General features: G+C 43.7%; 1 protein-coding gene and 1 pseudogene across 1 annotated transcript; both read right to left on the bottom strand.

The window, feature by feature from the left end:
- Positions 1–489: 489 nt before the first annotated feature.
- On the bottom strand, positions 490–945 carry LOC144715092 (large ribosomal subunit protein eL28y pseudogene; annotated as a pseudogene).
- A 12115-nt stretch (positions 946–13060) lies between these two features.
- On the bottom strand, positions 13061–15790 carry PAP29 (purple acid phosphatase 29). The gene is made up of 2 exons (XM_078590070.1): positions 15378–15790; positions 13061–14086 (listed from the first exon to the last, which is right to left on the bottom strand). Exons 1-2 carry the CDS (start codon positions 15718–15720, stop codon positions 13224–13226), a joined length of 1206 nt encoding a protein of 401 aa, XP_078446196.1. The 5' UTR covers positions 15721–15790; the 3' UTR covers positions 13061–13223.
- Positions 15791–16875: the final 1085 nt, after the last annotated feature.

The following is a 16875-nucleotide window of genomic DNA, read 5'->3' as shown; positions in this document are numbered from 1 at the left end:
GTCTACGGCTGTTAAGCATAATAGCATAGTAAGAATCCAAATTTCAAGTAGCATGTACAAGATTGATCAGTTAGATTTTTTACATGAAGATCTGAAAAAAAATGATCTGTATGGAACAAACTCAAGGACCTAAAGATTCTAATCATAAAAATCACTTCTATGTCACTTAAACATATCTATTTATGGTCTGAAATAAGCTCCATGAGCCAGGTTCGACAAATTGACTTCTTATTTTTCATATTCTTGGTTTTATTGGTTCAAAGACAAATACATCGTTTTTTTATAAACTCTCATCACGTTGATCATATTTCTATTTTTTTTTTGGCTCCAAGAATGCTCTAGTTTTCCATAAATACCATAAATGGTATAAATGGAAATTTATGGTAGATAATAAAAGGAACCAGGTTCTGAAAAATTCCATTCCAGAACAAGCGGCAAGAAAAAAGGAAGATAAAATGGAAGTTCACATCCTACAAGGATTAAAAGATGAACAGAAAACTTAGTGCTTGACTTTGAGAGCCTGCCTGTTCTTCTTGGGCCCTGACTTGGCCACCTTAAGGCTCATGTGGGCAGCACTCAGCCTGCCAAGAGCCGCCTTCTTCAGATCAATCCTGTAGTGGTTTTCCGCCACCTGGTTAACAACTGCCTTTGCCATCTTGGCGAATTCCTTCTTCACGACTGATCTGTTGTACAGATTGGCGGGGTTGGATTGCTTCTTCGTCTTTGAAGTTTCTAGAACGACAGAAAGATCTTTACCCTCTGGCTGGACAGAGACTGTCTTCTTGTTTGCCAACCCAGAGTACTTGTACGAGATGAGATTGTACAGGTTGTTGCTCTCCTTGATTTACTGCACTTCAGCAGTCCCATTACCGAACTGCTTCACGAGGAAGGCATTGTTCCTCTTCACAATCTCCCAAACGAGCTCCCCCGGAATGCTGGCCATCTCAAGCTCTTGGACGCGCCGGTTGAAGCCTACGATCTCTGCACTTGACGGGGCGGCACTATTGCTCTAGAACTTGATGCTTCAGCCTTCAACACATCGTGTCTACTTAAATCATCAGCTCCTGGTGAGGCGTACTTTTCAGTCCAGAAACACGCTTTTTGCTCAAACTTTTGCCTGTCGTATTTGTATTCTCTGCTCTGAAATTCAAACTTACAGTTTCACACATCAAACCATCGTCTGGATTTGGCTCACTGAGGAGAAGGACGATGCTTGTTGGCACAGTAGATATATTCAGAGACGGCTGCCATGCTCCCTTGGGAGGCAAATTGAGAATATCGAGGCATATTCGTCCCACGTCGTCGATATTTGGGTGATAGACTTGGGTTAAAAAGGTAACGATGGGAGGTTGGAAAGGGTGCCTCTCAGGTACTTGTACCCTCAACACGAAATACTCCTTTTTCATATGCGGTTCCTTCAGGGCCTTTTATCCAAGCTTCGATCTTTCTATTCTGATTTATGTAAATGACATGATTATTATTTTCTCCATTTTTTGTGAAACTGAAATAGTTTGAGTAGTTTAAATGATAACTTGTCATCCAAGATCTGGGTCATTCATACTATTCTCTTAGAATTCAATTTATTCCACATTAAAAATATATTTCTTCAAATATGTCACTTAAATAAATAAATGAATCATCATCAACTCCATTTCTCTTCTCATTATCTTCCATAAAAATAATGATTTGGTTGATGAATCGGACTACAGAAGTATAGGTTCAATTGTCACACTTACAAGGCCATATTAGCTTTTATTGTTAATAAGTTTGTCATAAAATGAATACTCCAAACATATATGGTTAGAAATCATTGTAACATTTCCTATGCTATCTAAAGGGTAGTTTACTTCATGTTCTACATATTCATAGAACATCAGACAAATATCAGCGTATTTTTAGTCAAGTAGATTATGCTAGGTATAACATTGGTACATGATCACAAAGAGAATATTTGGTCTATGCTAGAAAGAATATAATCTTCTGGAGTTGTAAAAATCAACACACCCAAGCAAAATCAAGAACAGAAATTAAATAGAAATCCTTGGCTAAAACAGCATGATCAGAAGTCATGAGCATTCGATCGTTATTCAAGCAGATCCAAATTACAAGCAAAACACCAACTATCTCTGTGTCACTATTGGGTTCTGTGGGCTTGTCTGACTGTCTAAAAATGATTTATCTTTTCGAAATAATAAAAATCAACTCAAATTAAACTATAAAAGGAGTGATGATAAAATCACTTGTGCGGAACTGATTCTGCTTTCATTTTTTATAAAAGAGTACCTTCAAGGCATTCATGTGTCTGACTTATAGAATTATCCATGTGATCTCTAGAATTCAGAGAAGAGGAGAAGACACATGGTTCGCAGATCTTGCTGGCTAGGGTATCTAAATTTTGTGGTTCCCCTTATTCGGTATCTTTTTGTTAAATTCCTTATAAATTAAGTATATCCATCAACATCCATAGCTCTTTACCCATGTGACCCTCTAGGTCCAATAATAATTCTTGATCAACCTTGTCAATTTATTGTATCAGCACACAGATAAATTAATCATCAATTTAACCTACTTGATATGTTCAATTTCCAGCCCATGGGGTACCAAACTACACATTGTGATATATATGATAGAGACTAGTGATTGAACTCTCTCAAGGAACCTTTATGGTGATGTTCTCCAATTATTAAACTATGTCGGATAATCTTATATATATCCCTCATATGTGATAGACTCCTGAATGACTTAGGGTATAGTTAACACTCAAATCATACTCCATCAATCCATTTAGTACGAATGGATAATGGAGATCATTGGAGAACCTCTTCTCCAATATCTCCACTAAACTATCTAGGGAATTAAATGTATTTTCATCCTTGAGAGAGAAAGATTCCATCTTGACCATTTAATCACCTTATGTAGGACTAATTTGAATCCCATGATTGGAGACACATAAGTCATAATCAAAATACAGTCATCCGTGCACAAGATGTCTTTGGTGTCTCGGGTCTTGGGTATAATTGTGACATGAACCATCCAGATTGAGATTCAGGTATAATATCATCCAGGGATCATTCAGATCAATTCCCTGATCTATTTTCTTAGAGAGCATCCATTGTCTGGCATTGTTTCTACATTAATGGCCGCGAGATCAGCCATATTTATCATATAAGTAGGATCAGATAATAATATTCTTTCTACATATTTATCTTCATCTCAACTATCCTTTAAATAGGAATATGTAAAATGTGTATGTATACACTAGATATCACTATATTACGATATCATCATCATTCATCAAGTCATCATGTATATTAAATGTCTTCATTATAAATATGACAGGAGAATAATGATGAATAAACATTTATTTCAATGAACTTAAAGATGATATTGAAGTGTTATTGGCTTGACAACATATGATATCCTCTGGTAACAATGGTTGAGCTACATATCTAGCAGAAAATGTCGTATCTCATGCAAGAACAAAACACATTTCTAAAGACTTTCTTTGTGTTCATGAATATATTTCTCCAAGAAAAACACCATTATACTCATTAATTGTCAATGTCAACTTGGTGGGATTTTAATGAAATCTGTTTGAAAATATCAATTTATCAGAATCAGGGACAAGCTCAGCTTAAGATTGGAGGAGGGACTAAAGGAGTTCAAGTCGACATTGATGTAGTCAGAATCTTGCTCGACCAGTCTTAACTTAATATTATACTAGTAAGGAATGAACAAGTATACTATACTCTCTTAACCAGTGTCCTATTGTCATGAAGGGAATTAGTGGATGGGATTCATCAGATATTCAAACATGGAGAGGACAAAATCTAGATGACTAAGATTTAATGAAGACAGGTTGAAATATAGACGGCCAGGATTCAATCTAAATGCAAACTGACATGTACACCTCTAATTTTTTAAGGGTTAATAGCACGGTACATCCCAAACCATGTCCAAAGTCTGTGAGTTAACCTTAGCTTTTTTTTTTGGCACGGTATATCCCAAACTCACTAAGTCGTCTCCGATATATCTCGGTGATGACGTGGAGTCCATTGTGGCTGCCAGGTGGATCTCCGGCCAGATTTTTACCTGGAGAACCCACCTGGCCGCCACGCTGGATTCCACGTCATCACCGTGATATGTCTACCTGCCAAGGGTTTAACTTAAAGAGAGAGAAAGGCATTCGAGAGAGAGAGAGAGGGAGAGAGAGGCATGCTAGAGAGAGAGAGAGAAGGAGAGAGAGATTTTAGAGAGAGAAAGAGAGGTGTTCTAGAGAGAGAAAGAGAGGTGTTCTAGAGAGAGAAAGATAGGTATTCTAGAGAACAATGCCTCTCTCTCTAGAACACCTCTCTTTCTCTCTCTAGAACCTTTCTCTCTCTCCTTCTCTCTAGAACACTCTCTCTCTCTCTCTCGCTCTCTTGGCAGGTAGACATATCACGGTGATGACGTGGAATCCAGCGTGGCGGCCAGGTGGGTTCCGCCAGGTAAAAATCTGGCCGGAGATCCACCTGGCAGCCACGATGGACTCGACGTCATCACCGGGATTTATCGCAGACGGCTTAGTGAGTTTAGGATATACCGTGCCAAAAAAAAAGCTAAAGTTAACTTGCAGACTTTGTACATGGTTTGGGATGTACCGTGCTATTAACCCATTTTTTAACGGCCTGCACTTCTCGTCTATCTGTCCTTGTGTCGGACATTCACTTCTTGTTCTTCTTTAACTCTCCTTGAATTATTTCACTTGTGTGGTCTCCCTCCCTCCCTCCCTACCTTAATTCGCAGTCGTTTTATCTCCTATTTTGAATGTACACATCTCATTAGGTATGTGATGTAACACGACGGACTAGAATAGAAGAATCGGCGAGTCATGTCACACCACAAGCGAGGGACAAAGGAGTGAGATACAACGAGGCCAAATGATGAGTAGAAGTAGTAAATGCAACGAGAAGTACGTCGTTCTCACAATTAGACAACCCGGGAAGTCGATATCAGGGACCGTGAGCGTCCTCACCGTCTCCACGAACGGACTGATCAGATACCGACAAATAAAATCCTAACTCGAAACTGGCGACTAACCCATATGTCATATAGAGACTCTCAAAGACAACGGAACAGTCGGAGTTGGCACTGGAAGACGTAATCGTGCTGTAAGTTAAGGGAAGAGATGGGAATGATACCTTTGGTTTGAATGAAATCGATGCCGAGAGGCGATATCAGGGTAGAACCGAGTACGTTTGGTGGGTTGCCAAAGTTTGAACTCAAGGGGTGATGATGAACATGCAGGGGTTCCCACCAATCAGTGAGAATCAACTCGGCAAGTAATTGGCGCTACGATCGGAAAATCTTCAGGCACCATCTGTCCACCCCTTTTGGTTTGATGGAGCTCAATCAGCTTGCGGCGGTTGTAGAGATCGGCGGTGGTGCAGCACACGCACTGCGATCTCGGAATCAGGAGAGGCCTTAGAGTCAATCGATCGCCTCTAGAACGCCGGAAAGAGGACCTCAGAATTCCATAGATTGGCGTGGTGGGAATTCCATCATTCACCGTGCTCTTCTTTTTTTGTCCTTCTTTTCCAAAGGTTGACCGAGAAGAAAAAAAACACAGTTTGCAGCAGGGGAATGGAAGACCACTGTATGATCTGAGATTCCCGTTAGTGGCGGAGAAGGGATCTCTGTTTGTCACCATGACCACCGGAACCGCCAACACGAACAAGGGTGGACAGCAATTCAGGATGTCAGAAGGGCACATAATCCCTTCAACCGATCAACAAGTGAATCGGCAGGCGCAAATCGCGTTCACGGCGGTCGCGAGACTCCATTCTGAATCCGGACGTTCACGGCGAAGGGATCATCGACGCCGGGGTATTTTAACCGGTCAGAATCGACGATCGGGCGTAGACAGAGATTTGAACGAAGAAGGCCACTCCTGTTTTGGCGACACCACAGCGGATTCGTCTGCCGGTGTCGTTGGTACAGTTGAATTCGACGATAATTCATCGTCAACAGTAATGCTACCAAGCAATCTTCAGTGTCCCAAAACACTCTTCGGTGGATCTATCTCGAGGCGTGAATAAAGAAGTTGCAGCAGAAGTGGTGATCTTCCAGTATTCGTCGAACTCAATTGTGAAATTCCCGAGCAAGTTCAGTGTCCGAAGACACTCTTCGATGGATCGATCTCGATGCTTGAATAAAGAAGTCGTAGCACAAGTGATGATCTTCCCAGAGTCTCAGAGGAAACTCCAACCAAAAGAACGAGAGAAAATTTTCTTCCAACAACAATAACTGCCAACACGAATTTCAGATCTAGTTTCAAGACAACAAAAACATCTTCACGTAATCCTTCTTCCTAGAAGGGGCAGTTATGGATCTAAATGGGCCCCTTTTTAAGGGGAGCTTATTGGGCTCACCTTTAAAGGGGTTCTTTCAGGAGGGGGAGGAGGAAGTCTAACATGGACTTCTCCCTCCCTAAAAAGCCAAACTAAACATTAAACAAACAATACATATGAAAAGGGGAGAGGCCGGTACTCACGCAGGAGGGGCCTCCCGACAATCCAAAGATGACAAAAAAAGAAAATAACGCAAAGACGACATGACACGCTCCAAGACAACGTGAATGCCGCTTATCAAACCTGAAAGTGGAAATGTGGGTTCTTCATGTCAGCTTGGGCTCTGCGAAGGGGCTGGTGATGAGTCTGAATGCGAGCAACTGGATGGTCCTCAATCAGTATGCCTAATTTTAATCTCCTTCATGTCATTTTATAGAACAACATCAGGTTGAAGGGAAATTATCATCTTATTATTTTCTTATTTTTTCCTTTTACCATAAATAAAACTAATTTGCCATAAGAGGAAAATTTTGTTTAACTAGAAAATAGATAGTTTTCTGGTCTTATATGGCTTTAACTGACCAAATATATTAAAAGATGGAAGAGAGAAAGAGAGAGAGAGAAAAGACAATGAAAGAAGAAACAGATCGACAGAGAAGAGAAGAAAGACAAGCAGAGAGAAAACACAGTGGGGAAGGAGATGGAGACAGAAGGGAAAGAAGAGTAGAGAGAGATAGAGAGGAAATAGAGTGAGAAATGAAATGGAAAAGAGAGTGAAAGACAAAATAGGGAGAGAGATAGATAGGAAAGAGAGAGAGAGAGAGAGAGAGAGAGAGAGGAAAGAGAGTGAGAAATGAAATGGAAAACAGAGTGAGAGAGGAACGAGAGAGAGAGAGAGCCAGAGGGAAGAGAATGAGTAAAGAAATGGAAAAGACAGTGAAAAAGGAAATAGAGAGAGAAAGACAGGAAAGAGAGAGAGATGAAATGGAAAAGAGAGTGAAAGAGGAAAGAGAGACAGAGGAAAGAGAGTAAGAAATGAAATGGAAGAGACAGTGAAAGAGGAAATAGAGAGAGAGACAGAAGAGAGAAAGACAGAGGACAGAGAGTGAGAGATGAAGTGGAAAAGAGAGTGAAAGAGGATAGTGAGAGAGAAACAGAGGAAACAGGGTGAGAGATAAAAAAGAGAGAGAGAGAGGAAAGAGAGTGAGAGATAAAATAGAAAGAGAGACAGAGGAAAGAGGGTGAGAGATGAAATAGAAAGAGAGGAAAAATAGTAAAAAAAGGAAATATTAGTGTGCCTGAGTAAGGAAAGTGAAAGAAAAATTAGAGTGAGACAGACGAAAGAGAGAGCAGAGATAGTGAGGAGAGAGATAAATGAAAGAGAAAGTGGAGAGGGGATATGTGTTGAGATTGTTCCAGCTCCATGAGATATAGAAGTGGAAGAAGAAAGAACGAAAAGAAGATACTAGGAGAAGAAGACACAAGAAAACAAGAGAATAATCGTTATGATCGTTGTATTCCGGAAATGTAAAAATTACATGTATGTTCATATTTATAATACTTTAGGTGATCAAAATATATACTTTATTCTGCTTGGTATGATCCAGGCCATTATAAAAATCTGTAACATCTAAATGGGATTGAATCTAAACAGTCTACCGGTTGCCAAACTATATTGAATCCTGGCCATCTATTTGTTGCCTATCTATGTTTAATCCTATCCGTCTATCTTTTACTATATTGAATCCTAGCCACTAAATCTCTTTAACTAGGGTACGTGTTCATTTATTACAAGTCTAATCTTATGTTAAGTCCTATTGATCTGCTTGGTGACACGGCAAGTGAAACTGTGCAATAATAAAGAATTATAGAGGAAAAGGCGAGTGTGTGAGAGAGAGAGAGAGTAGATATCGGAGAGAAAGAGAGTAGATAAAGAAGAAGAGCGAGAGATTAGATAGAGGAAAGAGAGGGAGAAAAGAGAGATAGAGAGGAAAGAGAGCGAGAGAGAGAGACAGGAGACAAGAGGGAGGAGCGAGAAGAGAGAGGGGAGAGAGAGAAAATAAAGGTAGAGGGAGAAGAGAGAAAACATAGCAAAAAGAGAGACGGGAGAGAGAGCAGAAAGGAAAGAGAGAGAAGAGAGGGAGAGGAAAGAGAGATGAAAGAGGGAGTGGAGAGAGAAGAAAGAGGGAGAGGAAAGGGAGGAAAGAGGGAGAGGAGAGGGAGGAAAGAGATGGGAAAGAGGAAGAGGAGAGAGAGGAAAGAGGGATAGGAGAGGGAGGAAAGAGGAAGAGTAGAGAGGAAAGAGGGAGAGGAGAGGGAGGAAAGAGGAAGAGGATAGGGAGGAAAGAGAGAGGAAAGAGGGAGTGGAGAGGGAGGAAAGAGAGAAACAAGAGGGAGACGAGAGGGCGGAAAGAGAGAGGAAATAGAAAGGAAAGAGAGAAAAAAGAGGGAGACGATAGGGCGGAAAGAGAGAAAAGAGGGAGGAAAGAAAGAGGGCAGAGGGAGACGAGGGGGAGGAAAGATAGAGAGGAGAGGGAGAAAAGAGATGGGAAAGAGGGAGAAGAGAGGGAGGAAAGAGATGGAAAAGAGGAAGAGGAGAGGGAGGAAAGAGATGGGAAAGAGGGGAGAGAGAGAGTAAAGAGAGACAATAGAGGGAGGAAAGAGAGGGGAAAGAGAGAGAGAGAGAGAGAGAGAGGGAAGAGAGGGAGGAAAGAGAGGGGAAAGAGGGGAGAGAGAGAGAAAAGAGAGACAATAGAGGGAGTAAAGAGATGGGAAAGAGAGAGAGAGAGAGAGAGAGAGGTAAGAGAGGGAGGAAAGAGATGGGAAAGAGGGGAGAGAGAGGAAAGAGAGACAAGAGAGGGAGGAAAGAGATGGGAGAGAGAGAGAGAGGTAAGAGAGGGAGGAAAGAGATGGGAGAGAGAGAGAGAGGTAAGAGAGGGAGGAAAGAGATGGGAAAGAGGGGAGAGAGAGAGGAAAGAGAGACAAGAGAGGGAGGAGAGAGATGGGAAAGAGAGAGAGAGAGAGAGAGGTAAGAGAGGGAGGAAAGAGATGGAAAAGAGGGGATGACGTAGGATGGCTACGGAATGGACGACTAAGGAATGGACGACGAAGGAATGGACGACTGGGTTGACGGGACAGACTATGAGTAGATGGATGACTAGGGATGGATCAGATACTGGAGGGATAAAACAGCCACAGAAATCACACGGTCGAATTCGGACTTTAAAACCGATGAAAATCTGGTGGTGCAGCTCCGACCTTTATCGAGGGCGGGAGTACTGTCTTCCCCACCGCGACGATGCCTAAGCACCGTAATCAATATCCGAATTCGCGTCGCGAAGAAACACTCAAGAAAGAGAGAGAAGAAGTGGAAATCCAAGCCAAATCTAATTCTGACGGTGGTGGAAACTTCTTGAGAAAACACTGGACGGAGAACACTTTCGACACCAAAGAGTTCAAGCGTACCTCGGCACCGTAGTGCGTGAAGAGGATGGGGGAAATTCCGATCGTGACGATGCTGGGCGAATCCGAGCGTTGAGCGGCCCACTAGACGAGGAAGATTCTGGGCGTTCCGGGCGTTGGACAGCCCTGAGAGAGAGTAGATGTCGTTGTCCCAGAGTCAGGCGTAGGCGAATACCCGCGCGCGCGTAGGGTGTGCGGAGCGCGCGAAGCGCGCGGAGAAGCGCGCGCGGGTGTGAGCGCGGGGAGCGCCGGCGCACGCGCGGAGTGCGCGGAGGGCGTGCAGCGCACCCGGAGCGCGGGGAGCGCCGGCGCACGCGCGGAGTGCGCGGAGGGCGTGCAGCACACCCGAGCGCGAGCGCCGCGCACGCCGCTGAGTGCGCGGAGGGCGTGCAGCGCACCCGGCGCGCAGCGCGGCGCGGCTCGAAACGTCGGACGGCGTCGACGACGACCGGCGCCGCCGGTGTCAAAGTCTTGCAGGGCGGCCTGGGCGGCCCTGGTTGGGGCGGCCCCAAGCGGGCGATCTGGGGGCGGCCTTGGCGGCCCTGGCAGGGGCGGCCTAGGCGGCCCTGGTGGGGCGGCCTAGGCGGCCCTGGTGGGGCGGCATGGGCGGCCTTTGGGCGGCCCCAAGTGGGCGGTCTGGGGGCAACCTTGGCGGCCCTGGCAGGGGCAGCCTGGGCGGCCCTGGTTGGGGCGGCTTGGGCGGCCCTGGTTGGGGTGGCCTGGGCGGCCCTGGTTGGGGCGGCCTTGGCGGCCTTTGGGCGGCCCCAAGCGGGCGGCCGGGGGGTGGCCTTGGCGGCCCTGGCAGGGGCAGCCTGGGCGGCCCTGGTTGGGGCGGCCTGGGCGGCCTTTGGAAGGTGAGAGAGAGAGAGGGAGAGGGAGAGAGAATGGAGAGAGAGGATGTCGCAAGGCGGCGGCGACGGCGGCGGCGCTAGGCTGGCGAGATAGGGAGGCTTGGGCAGTCCTCCAAAAAGAGTTAAACAAAACTCAATTCTTGAAATATGACTGCCTAAGTGTTTCTTGAAAACAATGGCCTATATATAGGCCTTGGAGGAAAGAGAAAATGACGAGAAATTAAAGACGTGTCGTGTCACGCCAAAGGGCAGTTGTGGATCTGCCTCTGGCGTCGTGTCATGACGCGCATAGGGACGTGCGTGGGTGGAGACGTGCTTGTCGACGGTTGCGGCGTGTTGACTTTGGTTGACCGGGGCGGGTTGACTTCGGTTGTATTCGCCGTTGGGTCCATAGCAGGAGTGTTGACTCCGGTTGACCGTGGCGACGGTGATGTGTTGGCGTCCTTGCCATCAGGGGAGAGAGAGGAAAGACAGACAAGAGAGGGAGGAAAGAGGGGAGAGAGAGGAAAGAGAGACAAGAGAGGGAGGAAAGAGGGGAGAGAGAGAGAAAAGAGAGGAGAGGGAGAGGGAGAGAGAGAGGAAAGAGAGGAGAAAGAGGAAAGAGAGAGAAGAGAGAGAGAGGAGAAAGAGGAAAAAGAGAGAAAAGAAAGAGAGAGAGAGAGAGAGAGAGAGAGAAAGGAGAAAGGAGAAAGAAGGAAGAGAGGAAAGAGAGGAGAGCGAGAGAGAGAGGAGAAAGAGGGAAGAGAGAGAAGAGGGAGGAGAGAAACAGAGAGGAAAGAGAGACTCAAAGAGAAACGAGTTTCCATGCTGTCTTTTCACGACATGAAAGGAGAAACGAAAGAAACGAAGAATATGGAAGACAGTCAAAGGTGGTGCCGCGGCGACACTTTAGAGGAAGATAGAGAGAGAGAAAGAGAGAGCAGGATAGATAATCAGAGAGAAACGAGTTTCCACTTCTTGACTCTGATAACTTCAATACTTCACGGTCATTAAATGAAAGATAAGACGAAAACAATGGGAGTAAAGGATATGGAAGACATTCAAAGGCGTGGTGGACACTTCAGATAAAGATACAGATTGACAGATAGAGATAGAGTCAGACAAATAGAGAGAGAAACATATATAGAATAGAGAAAGGGAAATGAAGAGCAAAGCGGGAACACAAGCTGTCTCTTCGCGACGTCAAAGACTCCAAGCCTTCAAAAATACGATAAAAGTAAAGAAGTGGAAATAGAGATTGACCGATTGGTAGATATAAAGACAAACACAGAGAGAGACGGAGATTCAAAGAAAATCGAGTTTATGTATTATCTCTTCGGCACTTTAATGACCCAATGACTTCACTATAATTAAAAATGGAGAGCGCTAGAGACAAATAAAGAAAGGGAGAGAGACGACGACGACGACAGAAAACGAGTTCTTATTCTGTCTCTTCACGAAGTCAATGACCCCATGACTCTAAAAAGACGAACGAAATAAGGAAATGGAGATAGCGATAAAGACAAACATAGAGAGAGAGATAGACGGAGATTCAAGGAAACTGTATTTCTATATTCTCTTCGCCACGCTAATGACCGCAAGACTTCACTAAAAGTAGAGATGAACTCATAGCTAGATAGAGAGAACAGATAAATAGATAGAGAGAAGATAAGAGAAAAAATATTTCACTTTCTGTCTCTTCACGACGTCAAAAACTCCAGGGCTTCAAAACCACAATGAAAAAGAAAGAAATGAAGATAGATATCGACCGACAGGTAGAGATAAAGACAATCGTAGAGAGAGAAAGAGAGAATTATTCAAAGAAAAACGAATGTATATAATGTATCTTCGCCACGCTAATGACCCCATGACTTCACTATAAGTAAAGATTAACACATAGATAGAGATAAAAACAAGAGACCAGAGAGAGAGAGAGAGAGAGAGAGAGAGAGAGGGAGAGAAAAAGAAGCGAGTTCACATGACGTCTCTTCACGAGGCCAATGACCCCATGACTCCACTATTTGTAAAGATTAACACAGAATTAGAGATAGGGATAAAGACAAACATAGAGAGAAAGATGGAATTATTCAAAGAAAAACGAGTATACACAACGTCGTTTCACCACGATAATGACCCCACGACTCCACTATACGCAAAGATTAACACAGAGATAGAGATAAAGACGAGACCGGAGAGAGAGAGAGAGAGAGAGAGAGAAGCGAGTTCACGTGCTGTCTCTTCTCGACGCCAGTGGCCCCATGACTTCAAATCCACGATAAAAAGAAATAAATGGAGATAGAGATAGGGATCAAATAGATAGAGATTGAGACAAGAGACGAAAGAGAGAGAGAGAGAGAGAAGCGAGTTCGCAGGTCTCTTCACGACGCCAATATCCCCATGACTTCAAACCCACGATAAAAAGAAAGAAAAGGAGATAGATATCGACCGATAGGTAGAGATAAATTTTCGAAGAAAAACGAGTGTATACAACGTCTTTTCACCACTCTAATGACCCCATAACTCCGCTATAAGCAAAGATTAACACAGAGATAGAGATAAAGACAAGAGACCAAAATCAGAGAGAGTGAGAGAGAGAGACGACTCAAGCGGAGGCGTCTTGCCAGAGAGTTTGAACGTCGATGGTAGAGAGATTAGCGTCGTCGAGGCGCTTCCAAGTGGTAATAACCTCCACAGCTCCCCATCCTCCCCCCTTCTGCGCCTTCTTCAGCGACGCCACCACCACTCTCGCCCTCCTCGGCCACCCAACCTTTCCATAAGCGTGATACCCAAATCCCCCTCCATAACAGAGATTAATCTCGCTAACCTTCCCGCAAAAGTCATTTAAGTGGTCATGGCCCACTAACACCGCCTTAACATCCCCCGCCTCCGCCATCGTCGCAAACAACCCCGAGTTAACATCAGCCGCCGATATCCCCGCTTCCTGAAACACCCCCACTCTTTTGCTCTCATCCACCAGCTCGTACTCCTTCAGCGGGATGTGGAAGAAGGCCAGCGCCGGATCCGGGTTCGGTTTCGGATCCGGGTTCCGGTTCGGGCCGTTCTTCAACCGGAGCTTCCGGGATGTGTCTCTGAACCAGAGCAGCTGAGAAGGTTTCACCCAGTCGTACAGAGAGACGCCCTGGTCTGCGCTGTAGTCGCCGCTGTCGAGGAAGTAGAGGTTGAAGATGGACCCGTTTCCCAGATCCGAACCCGCTGGGCCTGATACCGGTATGTGGTAGTTGCCAAAGCCGTCGATGGGGTAGCTTAACCTGAGGGGGTTAACCATGGTTAGGCTCCCCGGCATGGAGGCTGCCTGTTTGATGAGTTCTCGCCGGCCCAGGGTTCCCTCTTCGTCGTGGTTGCCGAGCACAACCGCGAAGGGTATCCTCGCCGCCATCGCCGGCATGAACGCCGCCATCTGAGACCACGCCGAGTTGTTCGCGTCTGATCCGAATATGTTGTCCCCTGCCGTAATATGAAGTATAATTCCATAAGATTACGCCATAATTGAAGTACAACATACTGCTTAAAGATGAAAAGTAGCGCTCTTGCTATCAGCTATAGCTTTTAACACAGATGGTAAGTACTTGAAGCGCAACATACTGCTTTTATAGATGAAAAGTAGTTGCTATCAGCTATAGCTTTTAACAGAGATGGTAATCACTTGAAGAACAACATACTGCTTATAGATTAAAAGTAGTTGCTATCAGCTATAGCTTTTAACAGAGATGGTAATCACTTGAAGAACAACATACAGCTTATAGATTAAAAGTCGCGCCCTTGCTATCAGCTATAGCTTTTAACACATATAGTAAGCACTTGAAGTACAACATACTGCTTATAGATGAAAAGTCGCGCCATTGCTATCAGCTATAGCTTTTAACACATATAGTAAGCAATTGAAGTACAACATACTGCTTATAGATGAAAAGTCGCGCCCTTGCTAACAGCTATAGCTTTTAACAGAGATGGTAGTCACTTGAAGCATAACATATTGCTTATAAATAAAAGTCGCGCCTTTGCTATCAGGTATAGCTTTTAACAGAGATGGTAATCACTTGAAGTACAACATACTGCTTATAGATGAAAAGTAACCCCCTTGCCATCGGCTATAGCTTTTGACACAGATGGTAAGTGCTTCAAGTACAACATACTGCTTTTATAGATGAAAAGTAGAGCCCTTGCTATCAACTATAGCTTTTAACACAGTTGGTAGACGATTAAAGTAAGACATACTGCTTCAAGATGTAATATAGTTTTTAGCACAGATGGTAAGTGCTTCAAGTGCAACATACTGCTTAAAGATGAATAATGGCACCCTTATTATCAGCTATAGTTTTTAGCACAGGAAGTGGTGTTTTAAGTGGAGGAACAACTAGAAACAGTTACTAATACCTCTCTGAATGGGGGCCTCGTGTCTGATTCGCTAGTTGGTGAAACACATAGATGAAGGGAGATGAGAGTGCACCAAGTGTTTCTCTCTCATGCGGGATTATGTGTGTAGAGAGAGATATATGAAGAGATACAGAGATATATGGACATATCCATAGTGAAGCACATAACCCACGAGAGATAAATGACAGAGAGAGACCTCATGAATAAAAAAAACATCACAAACGCGTGTAACCCAGACAGAACGGAAGACTTGTCCTTCCAATCTCAACACGGACGACAGAAGACGAACTGATAACCGGACCGTTCCGTTCGTCTCCTATCTGCCAACAACGGCGAAAGAATTAGGGTTTTTGGGGTTTACCGGTGAAGACGATGAGATCGGGCTTCTCGGAGAAGATCAGACGGTTGAGAAAGGCGGTGGTGTTGAGATCGGAGCAACCGCGGCCGTCGATTACGTCCTCGCAGGGAGTGGTCGCGCCGTTGGCGTAGTGCATATCAGCCACTTGCAAGATCTTGAATTCGCCCTTTCCGCCATTGAAGCGGAGCTTCTTCGCTGAACTCGCCCCTTCCCCTAACACCACCATCAAGAACAGCAACGCCAACTTCATCACCACCCTCATAGATGATGATGATGATGATGATGATGATGATGATGATGACGATGGTGATGATGATGATGATGATGATGATAATAGAAATGCCATGGAATTCGCCGTGGTTGTTCTTGAGAGGTTACGCTGTATGGTTGGTTTGCTGCTATATCGCTGGGGAAGAAGATGGGTGTAGTGGGTTTTGTATTATAGTCCCTGATAAGAGTTTTTTACAGTATTTTAATCCGTCTTGCTCAATTATTGGCTTATTCTTAAATTAATAGATGTGAAAGGAATTCTTTAACCGGTTCCTGGTAGAATTTATTTCTCGGACACCTTGAATTTTCTAGTAATTTTTTAAGGTTAATTTTTTGTTTTATTTGACTGGTCACTCGTTGAATTTTTTGTTTTATTTTGACCTGTGACTATTAACATTTATTTCTTAGTAACTTGCTTTGCCAGCCAATTTTAAACTTATTTTTTTAATATTGTTTGGACTAGTTCATGATTGAACTTTAACATATTTTATGAATTTTCTGTGACCGTTTCCTAATAGAATTTCGTTATTGCACGCTTGAATTAGTTATAGCTAAATTTAAGTTAGTTTGCTTAACATTATTTCACCAGTTTCTAATTGAATTTCTTTCATAGACCCTTGAATGAGAGAGCTAAGTTTTAAGTTATTTGATGAGCATATTTTGCTGATTCCTTATAAATTTTCTTTCTTAGACCCTTGCATTACCAAGCCAAACGTAAGTTATTTGTTATCTTGCTTACATAGATAGTACTGCAATAATGCTAAGTGGCTATATTGCATTTTCATCCATCACAAAATTCGTATCTTTACTTACACCTCTGAAAAGCCAGTTTCATAGTTATGTAGTGATATAAACACAAATAAATCACTTAAATGCTAAAATATTTGGTCCTCGGTCCCGATAATGATACTTTAATTTCACACAACTCCACCTTATACTGAACTACAGAAAGTAAAATATTTTATTGATTCGGAATTTTTTAAAAAATGGCCCCTTCCAACACCTCCATCAAAATACCGTGTATATTTATGAGGGGGAAAGTGATTTATTAAATATTGTTTTTCACCCTCGTAAACGCTATTATTGCGATTTCTAGTTGACTGTCCTGAGATGCTGTTCAAATACAAAATATTTAAATGGTGAGGAAAAAAACAAAACAATATTTGCGGAGGGGGTTTGATAGTAATTTATGAATGGCGGGAGTGGACGTTTTATTACTCCGTGACCAGTC

This window comes from Wolffia australiana, chromosome 18 (assembly GCF_029677425.1).
Source record: "Wolffia australiana isolate 7733 chromosome 18, ASM2967742v1".
Lineage (NCBI taxonomy): Eukaryota > Viridiplantae > Streptophyta > Magnoliopsida > Alismatales > Araceae > Wolffia > Wolffia australiana.
Note: the sequence above shows the minus strand (reverse complement) of the source record. Positions and strands in the feature narration are given on the sequence as shown.

What these genes read in the sequence shown, in the direction of transcription:
- PAP29 (XM_078590070.1), bottom strand. Translation starts at nt 15,720, where the DNA reads ATGGCATTTCTATTATCATCATCATCATCATCATCATCACCATCGTCA. An exon ending in CGATCTCATCGTCTTCACCG is followed by an intron (nt 14,087 to 15,377) that starts GTAAACCCCAAA and finishes ATATTACGGCAG; the next exon opens with GGGACAACATATTCGGATCA.